General features: G+C 44.7%; 1 protein-coding gene across 7 annotated transcripts in view; it reads right to left on the bottom strand.

Moving 5' to 3' along the window:
• The window catches only part of wnk3 (WNK lysine deficient protein kinase 3), a 34,995-nt gene extending 20,012 nt beyond the window's left edge, over positions 1-14,983 (bottom strand). For 6 of the 7 annotated variants that reach the window (XM_084552669.1, XM_084552671.1, XM_084552674.1 and 3 more), the window contains exons 1-2: positions 13,989-14,983; positions 6,236-7,398 (exon numbers count right to left, since the gene is read on the bottom strand). In XM_084552669.1, coding sequence (XP_084408795.1) covers positions 6,236-6,946 — 711 coding nt within the window. In that variant the 5' untranslated portion in view covers positions 6,947-7,398; positions 13,989-14,983. Of the gene's footprint in view, positions 1-6,235; positions 7,399-12,986; positions 13,179-13,988 lie in introns of all 7 variants that reach the window. The other variant, XM_084552670.1, reaches the window with a different exon arrangement.
• Between the last annotated feature and the right edge of the window lie 1,299 nt (positions 14,984-16,282).

Raw genomic sequence — 16,282 nt, 5'->3', positions numbered from 1 at the left:
ACCACATCCGTAGTGCATTCATATGCAAATGCGTGTACCTGTCGGCGGGCAGGTGTGTCGAATCATTAAGCGTCAACGCCGTCCAATATCTGTATGTTTCTTTTGTTTTTTTTTCTGCTGTGCTTTAATTTGCCGGGGAATACTGCCTCTGGTCTCACTCCTCGCTGACAGCATCGCTCCACCTCACTGTCTGGCACTGTGTGAGGCCGAGAGTCTGCCAGTGTGTCCCTGTCTGCTGCCTCCTCAGCATCTATTTTGTCTCCCTCTGAGTGTCGCATCAGGCAGCCTTTGGTTCAGCAGAGGTCACAAAGAGTTCAATGTGGGAGACTGTGTCTAGACAGATTCACCCCAACCTACTCTCCACAGCATGCAGTGACATGCAAAAACACCTTTACATAATCATAGCTCATCATCTCTATTTCATCTTTCTGTTACCAACACTGATGAACACACCCAAACGCAATGACTTTCAGGACGACGCTTCGGCCAAACTGACTTAAGTGACAAATGCAGTATAACACAGTAAACTCACAAACATTACAGCAATAATCTAAAGATACAATCTGAGATACGAAATGGCACATGGGCGCCATAGAGGGGGACAAAGTGATAGAACAATCTCCTAACCATCACCCAGATGGAGAAGCAGCAGTGAAACAAATTGAAAGTGAGGGAGAGAAACGGCAGAAGCACATGACACGGCCCAGTTTGTGAATGGCCTTGTTTCCTTCCTCCTCTAATTCAGACAGGTTGTTATGCAGTTCCTCAAATAAACACCCGGAAGTCATAATAATCATATTTCTCAGAATAATTCCCAACCTTTCCCATGCACTCGTGTATGCAAATGTAATGAAACGGCAGTCGTGTGTGTTTTACGGACGTCTGGGTGCAGTTAGTCTGATGAATACCTGAGACTGTAAACAAGGCAGCGCTGCACTGTATACGCACTCGGTTCTTTCTGTGTGTGCATGCGAACGTCAGGTGGGGAACTGCCGTCAAAAAACCATAAACAATGTCTCGTCACACATCTTTTAACTGCACGTGCATATTTTCCTGTTCCGTATAACGAGGGAGCCACATCTCTATGGCCTTTGTAATGTGATTCTTTCTTTTCTGAAATTAGCAAAACCATCGGAAAAATATGATCCAGTTCAGGAAATGTATGCTGGATTTCTGTAAACATGTGTTCATTCAGCTTTTTGAGCTTTTTTTTCTCAGATATTATTATGTATATGTTAGGATGTTCATGATATGTTATCTTCACGCCTGCAAATATAGTTATCTTGTTGTTATGTGATGCTTCCATGACAGAGGTGTAAAGCACTAAGTAAACTGTAAAACCAGGTGGTGCAGCGTGAGATTGAGCTTCTGTTTATAAAGCATCCTCATATAACACCGGGGTAAATGGACAGGATATTGCTTACGACGCATATTTGGTAGGTGTTAAGAAGCCGAGGGTCACACAGGCCAAGCATGTTGGCCCTAAAACATCTATTTTAGCAAACGGCGCGTGGTGTATCAGATAACATTCAGGTTACATTCCCGCCTGAAGAAACTACCGTGGGATAAACAGGCCACGATTTAGAGAACTGTTTTAAAAGCCATCAGCAACAACAGGAGCCTCCTTGTTCCTCTTTGGGCGGATAAGTGCACATTAATAAGTTTGCAGGCAGCGTATATTGCCCTGCAGAGTAGTGTCAGCATGTCAGCGTTTGAAAATCCAAGGTGGCGGGTGGCAAGGATTAGATTACTGTAAGCTACAACAGCTCACACTAACAAGATAAATTGCTGGAAAAGGGCTGGCCTGCACGGCAGATTAAAACTCCAGGCTAGTAGGCCAAGTTCACTAACCTCTAGATCAGATCCCTTTAGCCAGTACATCGCACTAATCATTTCTTTTTGGATGACCACTCATTTGAGGGAAGTTTGTTCAACACTAGCTAGCTGCTCGGCTGAATGCACGTATAAAAACACAACGTAACCACAAGACAGTAACACAAACTGTTTGGCCTATTTATGTAAAAAATCATTTGTATCAATATCTGACTAAAAGGGTTCCTTCTTCTGTCACTGGATCACGTATGATAATGATCGCATCTCACCAATTCGATTGCGAGTACTTCAGGTTTATTGATTTATGTTTTGGCCATACAGTTAATGGCAGCGTTATGTAGTTAACGTCTTAAACAATCAATAGAAACTGAATCTGTGTTGCCGGTTAGACCATTGCGGCAGGAGGTTACAGCCCGAGGGACACTTGCCAACTGCCAGTGTCCCGGGTTGAAAACGAGTCTGGCCAGTTTGAGTTGAATCGATTCCAGTCGGGTCTAGTCAGTTCAGCTATGGTCTGACTGATTTATCCTCTACTAACTTTAGTCATCTATCAATAGCATGTCTTTGCTTTAGGTGGCCAAACCCAAAATATGTACACTGACAGCCTGAGATGATCTCTCAGTCATAATGTCCGGAACTGGGGGTCTCAACTGCATAGAAGCCAACAAGAAGTCTTGATTAAGTTTCACAGGGAAGAAATAGAGCACAGTGTTTGGACAGAGCAGCACCCTAAGCAAACATTTACCTGCAGACATAAATCCAAAGTTAAATCTCCCAGTATATCAAGTGGTATTCATTATTTATGACAAACTTCAATACTGCAGTGGTGAATGTTGCTCTAGTGTGGCTGGTCTTGTGAGTGTCGCTGGGCTGAGCTAAGCTGGACCAGTCTGGGATGGCTGGGTTGAACCAGTCTGGTTTCTGCCGCCCGAGTTATGCTGTCTGTGCAGGGTTTTTGTTCCAGCCTGACAGGCACCCACTGTAATTAACTCCCTGGATCACTCTGCATGCTCACTCAAACAGACAAAAAGTGATGGGAGAGGGAAGGGGGGGGGAGAGGGGGGAGGGGAGAGTGGGGAGGAGATAGGAGGGAGCGGGCGATAGGCAGATACATACAGTGACATATGTTGACACAGATAGTGAGAAGCGGCTCACACACACAGGAAGGTAACACAAGACAGAAACAAACACATCCACTTAGGGTAATGGACGGCAAAACGCACGGCAGAAGCAGTAGGGAGGGAGATGTATAGCTCTGCCCTTTCAGGCGTGGGATTCCCATGGAAAGGGAAAGGAAAGAAGAGAGATGGTGTCTGTACTGTGAACTTAATTACCCACTCTTTCAAGTTGCATTTGGACAGCTAATCCCCTGGATTCCCTCTCTGTGTGGACACGGGAGGACAGGAGCGTGGTGCTCCCAGGCTGCAGTCTCACAGAATAGTGGATGGAATCAAAAATACCGCACTGGCCAGTCATGTACAGGCTGTTTATCATCCTGTCCCACTAGAGACCTTGGTGTTTTAGCATTTTTATATAAGTAGCAAATAAGCTGATCAGCCACAACATTAAAACCACCTTCCTAAGACTGTGTAGGTCTCCCTTGTGCCTCCAAAACAGTTGTGACTCTTCAGAGAATGGACATGGGCCTTCTGAGGGTGTCCTGTGGTTTCTTCCATGTTGTTATAGTGAGTCTTTGGGTCCTATAGGTTAAGGGGAGGGGCCTCTGTTGATCAGGCTCTTTCTAGGGCATCCTATAGATACCTAATCAATTTGGGATCTAGAGAGTTTGGAGGCCAGGTCAACACCTTGTGCTGTTTTTCATGTTTTTTTTTAGTTATTCCAAAACCGTTTTATTCCTGCTGGGGATGTAATTGCTATGGGGTGGGGGTGCCTGGTCTGGTCTAGGTGGGTGGTACATGTCTACGTGACATCCACATGAATGCCAGGTCTAAAAGTTTCCCAGTAAAACACTGAACTGTCACAAGATGGTCTGTGTTGTTTACTTCTCCTGTCAGTGGTTTTAATGTTGTGGCTGATCGGTGTATATTAAGTCCTCTGCTTTCAATTAGAGGGAATTACCATCGCATGATTTTCAAAATTGGGTGCGTGTTTAGAGCTGAGACAACTTGTTTATCTTTCATCACCATTAACTAATTTTATGCATGAATAATGCTTTGAACGGAGATAATGATTGCTCATCATTGTGTCCATCCGCAGTGCGCCCTCACAGCGACGCAACATTATTATTCTGACCAATTAATGTCTATTCTAACGGCATTTTGCCCTTTAAATGTGTACAGCCTTGGTAAGGTGGAGTAAATCGGACACATCATGCACCCCGACTGACTAGAATGTTGCACTGAATGTGGCACTGGATGCGTCTATAGGCCTGTGACCCGGCCACTGTGCAAACCCTGTGTGTATGTGTGCATGTGTGTTCATGAGTCTCCCTGCGTGTTGTAACTTAGCATTAGCTACGCGACTGCTCTCTGGGAGGGATGCCATGGTAATCCTCCGCTTGGCTCATCGTCTCCCCCCTCTGTCTCTCTCCCTCTCCCACTCTCCATCGCCTCATGCGCCTCTCCCTTTTCTTTCTCACACTGTGCCTTTTCCCCCCTCTACTCCTAGCTGTTGCTCTATGTGACAGAACCCCAGTCTGTTTCATCTCTCATATCACTTATGTGTTCATAATCTGAAATCTAATTACGCACTGAAACATGCATCAAGGCTTTTTAATTGTGTTAGTAGATTCTGATCGATGAGGCCTGTTGTGTAACAAACAACCGGTGAAGACTAGTTTTTATCCATCAGATTTAATGTGAACTGCTGCATTTGGGAGACAGAATTGGATATAAAAGATTCAATATGGACGCAGCTTAATCCTAATGTCTTTTCATTTTCAAAAATGCTTTACTGGCTCAGATTTGCTCACACATACGAGCCAAAGCAAAAAAAAAAAAAAAAAAAAAAGGCCTTTGCTGAGGTCATGAAATAAAGTTGCCTGGGGGAAATCATGATAACGTGGAGGTGAAACATGCTACTCAATGCAGAAGCTGAGCAGATCTCTTCAAAAAGAGGCAGCTGATTATTTAAGCAGGACTGTCCAAGAGCTGCAGAGCCCGACTCCTGATGTGAATTTGATTGACGAGGTGTAGGAGCAACAGCGGGAAAGGTGATGTCGGACCGCCCGCTGCATGTTAGTTCAACAGACAGAGCCTGATCTCAAGGATTAGTCGAGGCTCTTGTTTTGGAATTAGCTCCAAACCAAACACATGACTGCCTTTTCTCATACAAAGCCAGCAGTCACATCAGACGGCTCACCATAACACTGCTCTCTATTGTGAGGCCAAGAGTCAGAGGGATGCGTTTCTTCTCTCCTCCACATGTCTGACTCCCACCACATGTTGTATTCACACCATTTAACAATGTTCCCCATTACTTGTCGGCGTAATGAAATCCGGTTGGCTGCAGTATGTAAAGACGTGGACATGAGTGCTCTCATATCAAACGTTTATCGCACTTCATTAGTCCTCCCACTGCAGTATCAATGCATGACAAGGATTTTCTGACAGTAATGTTTGCTGTCGTTACACCTACGTTTGCTGCAGTGTTTCCATTTGCTCTGCGCTCACAAAATGCTTCCTATTCAAAGCTTCCCTTTGACATACATATCATCATTTCCATTTCATACCTCATTACGTTATACAATAGACACGACTGTGGCCACTGCAGCCTTGGCTAGACGGTGTTTGAACAACATTTATGTACCTTGACCAGACATTTCGTAATAACTACATACACATCTCATCATAAAACTCATGACACATGTTAACTTGAGTGGCAGTTATCTCGTTATATAATCGAGTTCCACATAGTATGGCATAGAAGGCATTCATCTTCTGGAGCCTTTAGCTTTGAGGAGCCTCTGCTGCACAGTGCCATTAATGTAAACTGTGAAATTCACTTCACAGCAAATCCAGGAAATACTGTTTCTAATAGGATACCTATCACAACAAGCAGACACGCCGACAGCCCATGATTCTATTATTCATAACAGTCCTAGAAAAGGCAAAGCCTCCCCTTTCACTTTGTGCCGTCAATCAACCACAAGCGATGCTCCTCCTATTCACCCGTCTCCACTGAACTGCAGCCGTACGGCGTGAATAGCAAGCAGACAGCGTGCTGAGATTTCCAGATTGCTTCACTTCAAAAGAGCCATCCTGGGCTCAAAGCTCGGCTAAGAACACAGACTGGAAATAGCATGTGTCGGTATTTGTTGAAGCATTCCCATTTACTTTCAAGGGTTGTGTACAAAATCTGAAGCGTGCTGATTATAAGTGGCTCAGCTAATGCAGAATGTATATTGAACATTTGGCATCGTCGAGGAAACTGTCTGTCTTACCTGAAGTTCACACCAAGCCACTTCCACCCAGGTTTCCGTGTCCAGGCCTTTATACACAGTCTTGAAGGCTCCTCTGCCCAGTTCAATGTCAAACTTGAGGAACCTTCCACCAGGAGAGGTGGCTACAGCCTTCATCTCTGCCTCCTCCTCCTGCTCACGCTCCCTCTCCTTCCCCCTCTGGGTGGGTGCAGATGAAGGAGCCTCCTTGCCGGGCTCATGGCCGGTGTTGGCGTATGATGGCTCATGCCCCAAGGCTACACAGGATGAAGCTGCCCCTTGCTGCTGGGCACTGCTGGTAAAGACAGAGTCTGACGAGCATAGCTCCAGGTGGGGAGCACTGTGAGGCGCCTCAGGTGTCACCTCTGCGTCATCATCCTCCTCACAAATCTCCACGCTCTTCCTGAAGAACCGCTTCTCCCTTCTCAGTCGTTTCTGACCTGTATCGACTGGTAAAGTGGGTGTGGAGAATGAAATCGGTCTGACTGTGGTCTCCTCAGACTCTTGGGCCTCTCCACCTCCTCCTCCAATTCCTCCATCCTCTCCTCCTGTCGCTGTGCCCTCCTGAGCCTGTGAGGAGGGGAAGTCCAGGTGGGTGCCGTCCGCCCTCTGTTGGTCGGCCCTGCCCTCCCGTTCTGTGTCCTCCTCCTTCTGTCCATCAGGTTTCTCCGAGGAGTCCTCGGTGCCTGTGGGCTCTCCTGGGTCAGTAGCCATGGGGAATGGCCGTGCCCACCCCTCCTACACCTCCTCCTCCTCCAAACCTTTGATCCTCCGTCAGTCCCCGTCTCTCTCTCTTTCTGTGGTCACCCACTCACCCCTTCTAGTCAGTCAAGCTGCAGCTGATGGCTGTCCTTGGTTAAACTTGCAGCTCCCTCACACTTTTCCTCTGCCCTCCTCCTCCTCTCCGTCTCTTTTGGCTGCTACTCAGTGGCAGAAGAGGGTGAAACCACAACTGTTAGAGACTAATTTCTGTCTTTGTTTTCCTTTTCACCATTTCCTACATGTTCTTCAGAATCCACTCGTGCAGTGCCAATGAGAGAAAACCGCACGTCTCTCAGCCCGAACAAACACACTCAACCAGAAGTTTTTTTTCTTTTTTTTCAAGCCTGTTGGAGAAGCTGCGGTGCCTTTCTTTCAAGCAGTAGTGTGAATATCTTCAAGTGAACCTGCAAGACAAAAACAAAACACGGCATTAATATTCACCCAGTCACCAGAGAGAATCGCTGTCATGTTGACATATTTACAGACGAAGAATGACAGTTTTGTTTGTATTTGATAAGCTACATCTAGATGAGACGCACTTGACTGGATCCTTAAGTAGGTTTTGCACACCTCAATACTTGCTGTGATGCTCCCAGTAATCAGAAGCAAGGTAAATATTTGGGTCATCCAAAGCTGCTTGACAAAATGACCTGAAGTAATAAATTGCGTAATGGCAATTCAATTGTTTTGCACATTTAAAACCAAAAGCGTCCTCCAAGAACACCCAACAAGGCTATCCATCAATCATCACGTTGCATGTTTATCAGTGCCTTGTGACTTAAGTTGTGTTCAACAGCTCCATTAGTCAACAGAAAGCTGCAGTTAGGAGTACGCAATCCCGACCATTAAATATGGATGATGAACTATGGGCCGGTGGACCGTGAATAATTCATACGCAGAGGGACTGTTGAACTGTACAGGAGTGACTCCACCACACATCCGCAACAATGGGCTCATAAATAGACACAACTATGATTAGGATGATGTTCAGCACCGTATTACTTAGTGCATACCCAGGCAATTAAAGCAAGGTGATGTTCGGGCAAAGCTGTAAACTGACCCACTGTTTATCTCTGCCGGCAGAAGAAACCGATCACAAGTGTCCTTTGACTTGGCAACTTCCTTGCAATACTTGGTCACTGCTTAAGTTTGTGTTTGTTTGTCAGTGTGGACTAGTGGGCATCTTTCCGAGCATCTTTCTCCTCACTGCCCATCTGTCCCTAGGTATCGTATCTCTGCCTTCTCACAACCAATGATCTCTTTAACGGCTGCTTCAGGAGCGTTTCATTCATTACCGGCTAGTTTGAAGTTACTCCGGAGACAGTTTCTGAAGAGACAGGATGTTATTTATTATTATTTGCTGCTTACACTGTCTGCACTTTATCCACTTATCTACTATATTCATACAGCCAGGCTTACATCCTCTGTGGACTGTTTGAAAAGTTTTTCAAACATTTCATGTCATGCTGCTAACGCCTGCCTTAAATTGCCAACCCGGGGACAAATAAAAATTTCTCAGTCTGAATCAGGAAGACTGAATACAGCTGCACAGGAGGAGTGTTACGGTGTAGAAGATGGAAACTGAAAAATGCTTTCCAGGTCAGGGCATAAACTCGCTTAACGTATTAGTTTACAACTCAACGCATATTACTTTACAAGTGAACACGTGAAACTTTCAAGGGCCACTGACATTAGGCAGCGCTGCCACTGGCACCCAGTCCATCTAGGGTTACAGCACTCTTAGCTGATCTTAGCTATGAAGGTATTCAGGAGGACTGCGCACGTAGAGTCCTCCCGGAGCCTTGAAATGTCACAGCAGCACAGCTATAGGCTTTTTCTCCCTTTTGAGCAAAGCTGACTCACAGCAGCTCTCATCTCTTTTATAACTCAGTCATTAACACTCACATCAAGCCTATTGTGTCTCCAGGCTCAAAGCAAAAGAGTCTGACATGCAATGCCAGTAGCTGTCAGTCAAATGCGGAAAACACAATGCGCTGATAACAGACCGACTGCTAAGAGGCTCCCTAAAGAAAAAGAAAGATTTCCAGTTCAGCCACATTCCCTCGACACGGACACATGTTCTGAGAGACAAACTGTAATTAGCATTATGCAAGAAGCCACAACACGCTCCACGTCTGGTTTACTGCAATGATGCAAAACAAAAAAGATGGAATCACTGCTGCACACGGATGGGCAACAAAGATCCAGATGTGGGTGCTGCCGATTTTGGCCAGTCCACTGAAATAATCTGCACAGCTACCATGTATGACGGTGTGACGCAACCTTAGTCATTACAGTGACAGAAAGTGTATCGGCAAATATGAATCAGTTCAAGTTTTTTGATCAGTCAAACTGTCGTCGCAATTTTCCAAATTCAAAAAGAAGAAAACTTCAATTTAAAATCAAGTTTGTGAAGACTGAGCCAGTGAATGTGTCATTTTTGCTTGATGAAAGATTAAGAATACATTTAATTACCAAAATCATCTCCTTTAAGCTATAGGGTGTTTGATAATTTCAGTCTTAACGTGCAATGATGAGTTACGGGAACCAACAAGGGCGCACTGTAGTGTACAGTGAGACTAAAAAGGTAAAGGCTAACAGGATGTGTGGGGAACATAAAGGGGGAAAAACAACAGGCGATAAAGAGAGGGAAGTTGCCCTTTAAACAGGAGCTTATTGGCCCATGTCCCCAGGGCAAGGAGTTCCCATGAAAGCCACATACCGGACAGAGTTATCACAGTACATCAAACACGTTCAGCCCCATCACTGTCTCTCACACCCACCCAGACTCCCTTCCAAACACACTCACAGCAGACGCACAGACATGGAGAGACACACACCAGCAAGTCAGAACAAACTATGTTGCATTTCCCCTTTTTCCTTCATCCCTCCCCTTCATGTCCCTCGCACACTCGTTCTATCTTTTATACACCGACAAAAACGCACGCACACATCAAAACCAAACCGTCACTCGCACACCCCCCCGCCCCACCGCCAAACTGCATGTCCCCTTTCAATGAAAGAATGCCGAAAGGAATTTCCTGACACCAGCCAAATGACCAAGCAACTGCCCATGTGAGCGAGCGCGGCAAACCAAAGTTGAAGATAACAAAACCGGCGCTGCAGCTGAAGCTGTGACATCTCGCTTCGGCAGCAAAATGACTCCAGCGTCTATGTGTGTGTGTGTGTGGCGTACATTAAATCATCAAATTCATATGTGAGAATCATTGGCTCCTCTTTTTTTCTTTTTTTTTTAAACCAGTGCATGAGAAATGAACATCTGACACGCTGCACTCTCTGTGCCCTCCAGGCTTCTGAGGGGCTCCTGCATGGGAAGAACACCTGCAGCTGCCTCATAATTTCTGATATGTGCAACAGAAATCATTGTGACATCTCTTCTTCCTCAGTGCCAATGATGTGATTACTATTCTATTATACAAACCCACTGAAGTGGCGGCTTGTTTTTGCAATCGCTTTATGCCATCTGTGCTCAAAGTAGGAGAAAAGAAGCCCTGCGAAACCTACCGTTCGTGCACACAATCCGCGAGTTTAAAAACGCGACAAACACACCGCAATCCCGTGGCACTCTTTTCATGAATTAGTTTACAATGAACCCAAACCGGCCACTGCGGACAAAGGCAGAGCCGGAGTTGTGCGCACGCCCAGACAGCTATGTTTTCGAGGGGGACGTGTAGATGAAAAGAGTGAATAAAAAGTGGCGAGGGGGACAGGAAGGGATTGCAGTCGGTGGGAGCCGGGCGGACAGTGGAGTTTCAAACAGAGCGGGAGGGAAGGAGGGATGGAGGGATGGAGGGATGGAGCGAGGCGGGGGGGGGCTCACAGGAGGGGTGGGAAAAAAATGTGTGCAAAAGAGAACAAGAGGGAGATAAAGGGAAGGGAGGGCACAGACAAAAAAAAAAGGGGGCTGCGAGGGGGGAGGATTTTGCCTGATAAAATATGTGCCAATGTTTGTGTGAATGAAAGCAGTGACTATAGCTGAATTTCTGCCTGAACAAAGGAAGCTACAGTTGTGCGTGGATAGGAGAGGAGAGGAGAGGAGAGGAGAGGAGAGGAGAGGAGAGGAGAGGAGGAATGCTTTTAGTGTTTGGAAAAGGTTGAAAACAGGAGGTGATTACATTAGCATAGGAATAGTTTCCGATTTGTCCGCTGTCACAGTGAGACTAAATGCAGAAGGCCAGGTTAGAGCAGGTTGAGACGCTGTTTTGCAGTAGAGCGATTAATGATACTCAAGCTACACTCTTAACTTAAGCCTTTTTGTTTTGGTTGCTGACAAACAAGGTGGACAGACAGAGCAATGTGAAATATTATTTGGGATTTAGAATGAACTCCCTTGCCAGTTCGTTAGGTACACTATTGAAAACAAATGAATTCTGATATTCTGTTAAACTGTATTGAAATAAGCAGTGAAGTGTTTCCGTTATTTGGCCTAGCTCATTGACTGAAATGGGGTTGTCAAAATAGTAGAAACATGTTTCAGTATAACACAGTACAGTTCAATAGTACTATAAACCACAGCCTCCAAAATGAAAACACGGTTGAATCAACAGCTCTCTCAGTTATTTTACACAAATATTGAACACCATAACCTTCAAGAAGCTGAGATTTAGTGCAGGACTGATGTATTAGAATATATTGCATTCACCAGTGTATCTATTGAACTGGCGAGTGACTGTATATACCATCTTACATGCCACGAATAATTTGCTACTGACATCTTTCTTTGTTCAAACCTGCAGAAATTCACATTTTGTTTATGATTTATAAAATATTTACAACGTCCCCGATAATGAAACTGTAACTCTACCTGATTATAAAAAGCATAACTTAACACTCATGTAAATTTGGGTACAAAGTTATAATGGCATAAGTGTGTTTGTTTGGTTTGTGCGTCGCAGTCTTTCCCTTCATCAACTGCCAGCTGGAGTACTTTGTATTTTATCCCTTTGTTGACCACTAGACTGAATGAGCTTGGTTGTACTGTACCAGTGGGTGAAAGTGTTCATCTGATTAGCTGGAAACTAGAAACTGAAAGAAATATGTTGACCCAGTAACAGAATACTCTTCTATTTTGTGTTCAGATCAAACACAAACAGTGGCTTTCGCGTGCATGGTTGATGCAACACTGTCCTATCTATCCTAAACCGGCGTTAGTCCCACAGAGATTTAAAGAAGAGATGGAGGCCGAGTGATTTGGGGAGACGGGGCAGAGGCAGCACAAGGTCTGAGAGCTGCTGGCCAAAATTTAAATGGGCTCAATGTCAAAGCTAACCGACTACTCTGAAGATCACAGCTCTGCGCCTGAACTCTGCAGGTCAGCTGTTGACTACGCTGGCAGATTAAAAACAAAGGCCATATTTGTTCAGAGAGGCTGAGTTTTTAACGAGGCTGACTTCTGTCACACGCTCACTCCAAGATAGATTACTGGAGGTGGCAGGTGTAAAGCTGCAAAGAGCTGACTTTGTCTCTGCTGCTGCCGTTGCACTGAAAAACAGGAAGTGATCAGGCTCAGACTGTGATTGTGAGGCACAATCACAAACAGTTACACTGTTCATGGCGAGCCACGTACAAAACTACTGAAGAGGAAAGCCCAAACGCACCTTGAAAATAACCCAGAGATGAAATAAAGCATTTCATAGCAGCGCGTGGAAGAGAGAACAGCATACAGTTAAGACTAAACCCCTTCTGCTCACTGATTGCACAAGTTGCTCAGCACATGTTGCGGCTTCCCTGCGTGGTGTTTTGAAATCCGGTGGAAGAAATATCAAATGTTAGCCTGGAACCCAGCACACAATGATTGTTCTATTCCCATCAGTCTGAAAACACAACAAGGACTTTTGTCCAATCCAGGTCAAGCATGGGAGAGTCGAGTGTAGGTAGCACACACAGCGCACTGTTCGGCAAGAGAGGGCACGAGAGAGAGAGAGAGAGAGAGAGAGAGAGAGAGAGACAGAGGGAATATGTGTTATCTAACCCCTCGTTTTTGTTCTCTTTCAGTCCCCCTCTGCGAGCAGAACCATCCAATTCCAACAGATTCCTCTTAATCCAGGTGAGAGAAGAGCTCCTTAATCAGCCAGTGATGAGTCCGGATTACATGTCAGCAAAGTGGCTTACAACTCCTGGAGCTCATATCAACAACTCAGCCCGGCAAATGGTCCCTGAACTGCTACGGATGATGGAGTAGTCAGGAGATCAGCACAGTGTCAATTTCAGTAGTCCAGCACCTGTCAGCCTTATTTAAAGAGAGAGAGAGAGCATCCTCCCTAATGGTTTTGAGCATGCACTGCTGTTTTGATCAATAAAAGATCAATATAGGATTTGAGGACATAATATATAATTCATGGATACCGTAACACAACAATAAATGTGCTTCTGCTACTGACAGTATTTTTTTTTTTTTTTAACACATTGAGGCTAAATTCCTGAAAGCAAAGTCCTTCTGATGTGACAGGTCATGCAACACTCATTGGATCTGAGGCAAAACGCATCTAATGTATGTTATTTATAGGCTACAGCATCTACTGTGCAATGTTGCCTGGATGTGCAGGAGCCACGGGGTGCAGCTATTGGCTAGCTGGTAGCTCAGCTGACTTTAGAAACGCCATGCAAACGGGTGATGAACACACACAGTGGAGTCACCATGCAAGGGCTAGAGCACGGTGACAGCACCGCGAATTAAAACCCACAAACATCCAGGGCTCCTTTCAAGTCATTCAAAAAATAATGGGGCTAATAACTCTGAGGGCCCGTCAGCCCCGCAGGTCTGCACTTGACTCAAGTGGTTTTTTTTTACACGGCGTAATTTATTTGAGATTATTAATTTGTCACAGGAGAGGATAAATAGCTAATGAGGGACTCGGTGGTGCCTAAACACACCGGACAGAATAACAACAAACAGCGTCTCACTGGGAGCCACCGTCGTGCAATCACGGAAATTACTATTTGTACCGTAATTGAAAATAACAACATCACTCACCTGAACGTAGCATCGTAGCCCATCTGTCCGGCGATTTTTTTTTTTTTATTATTTAAAATAAAATAAAAAAAGCCCAGATAGCTATCTATCAATTGACAATTACATCTATTTATTTCCTTTGTTATTATTATCTATCTATTTACAAACGTTGCGGTTATTTACACGAGATTTACACTCGGCTTTGTGCCGATACAAAAACTGTTTCACACTGAAAAAATACATTTACAAAAAAAAAAGAAAGAAAAACAAAAAGGGAGGATAAAAATAATCGCGTTTGGTTTTTTTTTTTGTTCTCTTTATATTTTACAGGGCTTGCCGCGGCGTTGTCGGCTTGAATATATCTCTCCCCCCACCGGAGTCGTCGAGCCTCGGGTCTGTGTGAGCACTTGGCGTACGCGGTCCGGTTCAGACGATGCCTCGCTTGCCGCCCGGTTTTCAGATTTCTCCGGTCGCTGCTCGTTCTGTCGGCTCCGAGAGGCGCGACTGGCCATTCATGTGCGTCCCGGAAAATATCGGTAACTTATGTACATAATTTACAACGTACGACTCCGACGGCCTTCAGCAGGTTCTCGTGTGTACTGAGCGCGCTCGCCTGCTCGTTCTCACTTGCCACGGGGCTCCTCATCATCATCATCATCATCATCAGCCAGAGCGACAACAAAACCGGCAGTGAGCTCCCTCCGCCACTGGAGGGCGCCGCGTCGCATGTTTATGTCCACGGCTTGTTATGTACTCTCAATGCTGCCTTCAAGTGCTGCTTGTAATCCTCCGTTTCAGTGAAGCGTGTCAGTGAAGATAGATTCAGACAAGACAGGCAAACCAGGCAATTGTTTGTGACAATGACAACCATAAAACCTCTTAAGGCGCTACAGTGCATCCACCACAGCCACCTCCATGGGCCCCCTTCTATCTACCCTGTAACAGACTACTCTAGATTGAATTTAGGGGATAGCACACATGTGTCTTAGTCTGGGGCCCCCCAGAACCTAGGGCTGCAACTCCATCTAGGTCATGATATATACAAAAAAAAAAACAACGCTAAACAAAAAAGGGTAGCTCGACTTGTTTTCCTGAAGACGTTTCATCCAGTTGGCTTCTTCAGTGCTAAATTACTGCTGGGAAGTTTAGGTTTTAATTAGGAGCACCTATGAAACCTACATGATCTATTTACAAGTACAATTAGAAGATGTTCAGATTAATTTGGATACTGTCCTGTTTTCCGAGTGTGGTGTACAACAATGTGCACGTTCAAGATGGCGCAGCCCCCTAACAAACGGTGGAACACTTTACCTCTGCACATTAGGAAAAACCTTTATTCTTTAGCGTTTTATTCAGTTTGGAGTTTGCTGCATTTATTGCAAACAAGTGTGTTTTAATTTAGTATTTGTATTATCTTTCTCCTCCTTGCTTTGTGTTTACTGCACGTTTAACAGCTGTTAGTGTTTGTGGTTTGTAAATGTGCTTTATGAATAAACTGAAGTTGCCACTTTAGCCAGCAAAAGACAGGCGATTTGAAAGAGGAGTTAATGAAGCTATCTTTGGAATTGGAAAAGCTCTCACTGACCCGGGGAGGTGGACTGAGTCACCAGTTATCAGCCACCTACAACAGTCTTCACATTTGTTCCCAAAAATGTTTAGTCTGGAGTATTTCTGGCCATTATAATAGAGAAAGCCCAGGTTTCTATTATACCACTGAACAAATTCTTATATATTTTGATCGTTAACAGAGTGCAATGAGTTTTAAGTGTTCACCACTCACAGATATAAAAAAGAAACTAAACTCCTTACCAGTCATTTAGAAGTAAGGATTAGACAAATGATGAGACACTTTTTGATCAGAATCAACAAACACTGCTGGTAAATCAGGTGTAAAATTCACGGCTCAGTTCCATTAAAAGACTTAGTTATCTACTGTTGCATTCATGTGTAAATCTGTACATTTTGCAGTTGCAAGCTAAAGACAATCTGAACTACTTCTTTTTACAACGCAGATTTATTTTGAATCTTAACATTCCTGCAAAAAAATTTCATATTTTCCTCTTGAAATCCTTCAGTGGAAGTTTAAAGCGGCATAAAATGCCCATTAACTTGTTGCTTTCCACCACTGGTGTATTTGTTTGAACACGTGGAAGCATAGATGTGTATCCAAACATATGGTCTCCATATTTGTTGGGATCTCCTTCCAGTAGCTTGATTCATTCATGAAACAGATGTCTTCCTGGGATGAAAAAGACTCCCCATCTACACAATTACCCTGTTTCTATCTCATGCTGCGTTCAAGGTTTGCCTCTGTG

The sequence above is a fragment of the Chelon labrosus genome (assembly GCF_963514085.1).
Source record: "Chelon labrosus genome assembly, chromosome: 10".
Classification (NCBI taxonomy): domain Eukaryota; kingdom Metazoa; phylum Chordata; class Actinopteri; order Mugiliformes; family Mugilidae; genus Chelon; species Chelon labrosus.
Note: the sequence above shows the minus strand (reverse complement) of the source record. Positions and strands in the feature narration are given on the sequence as shown.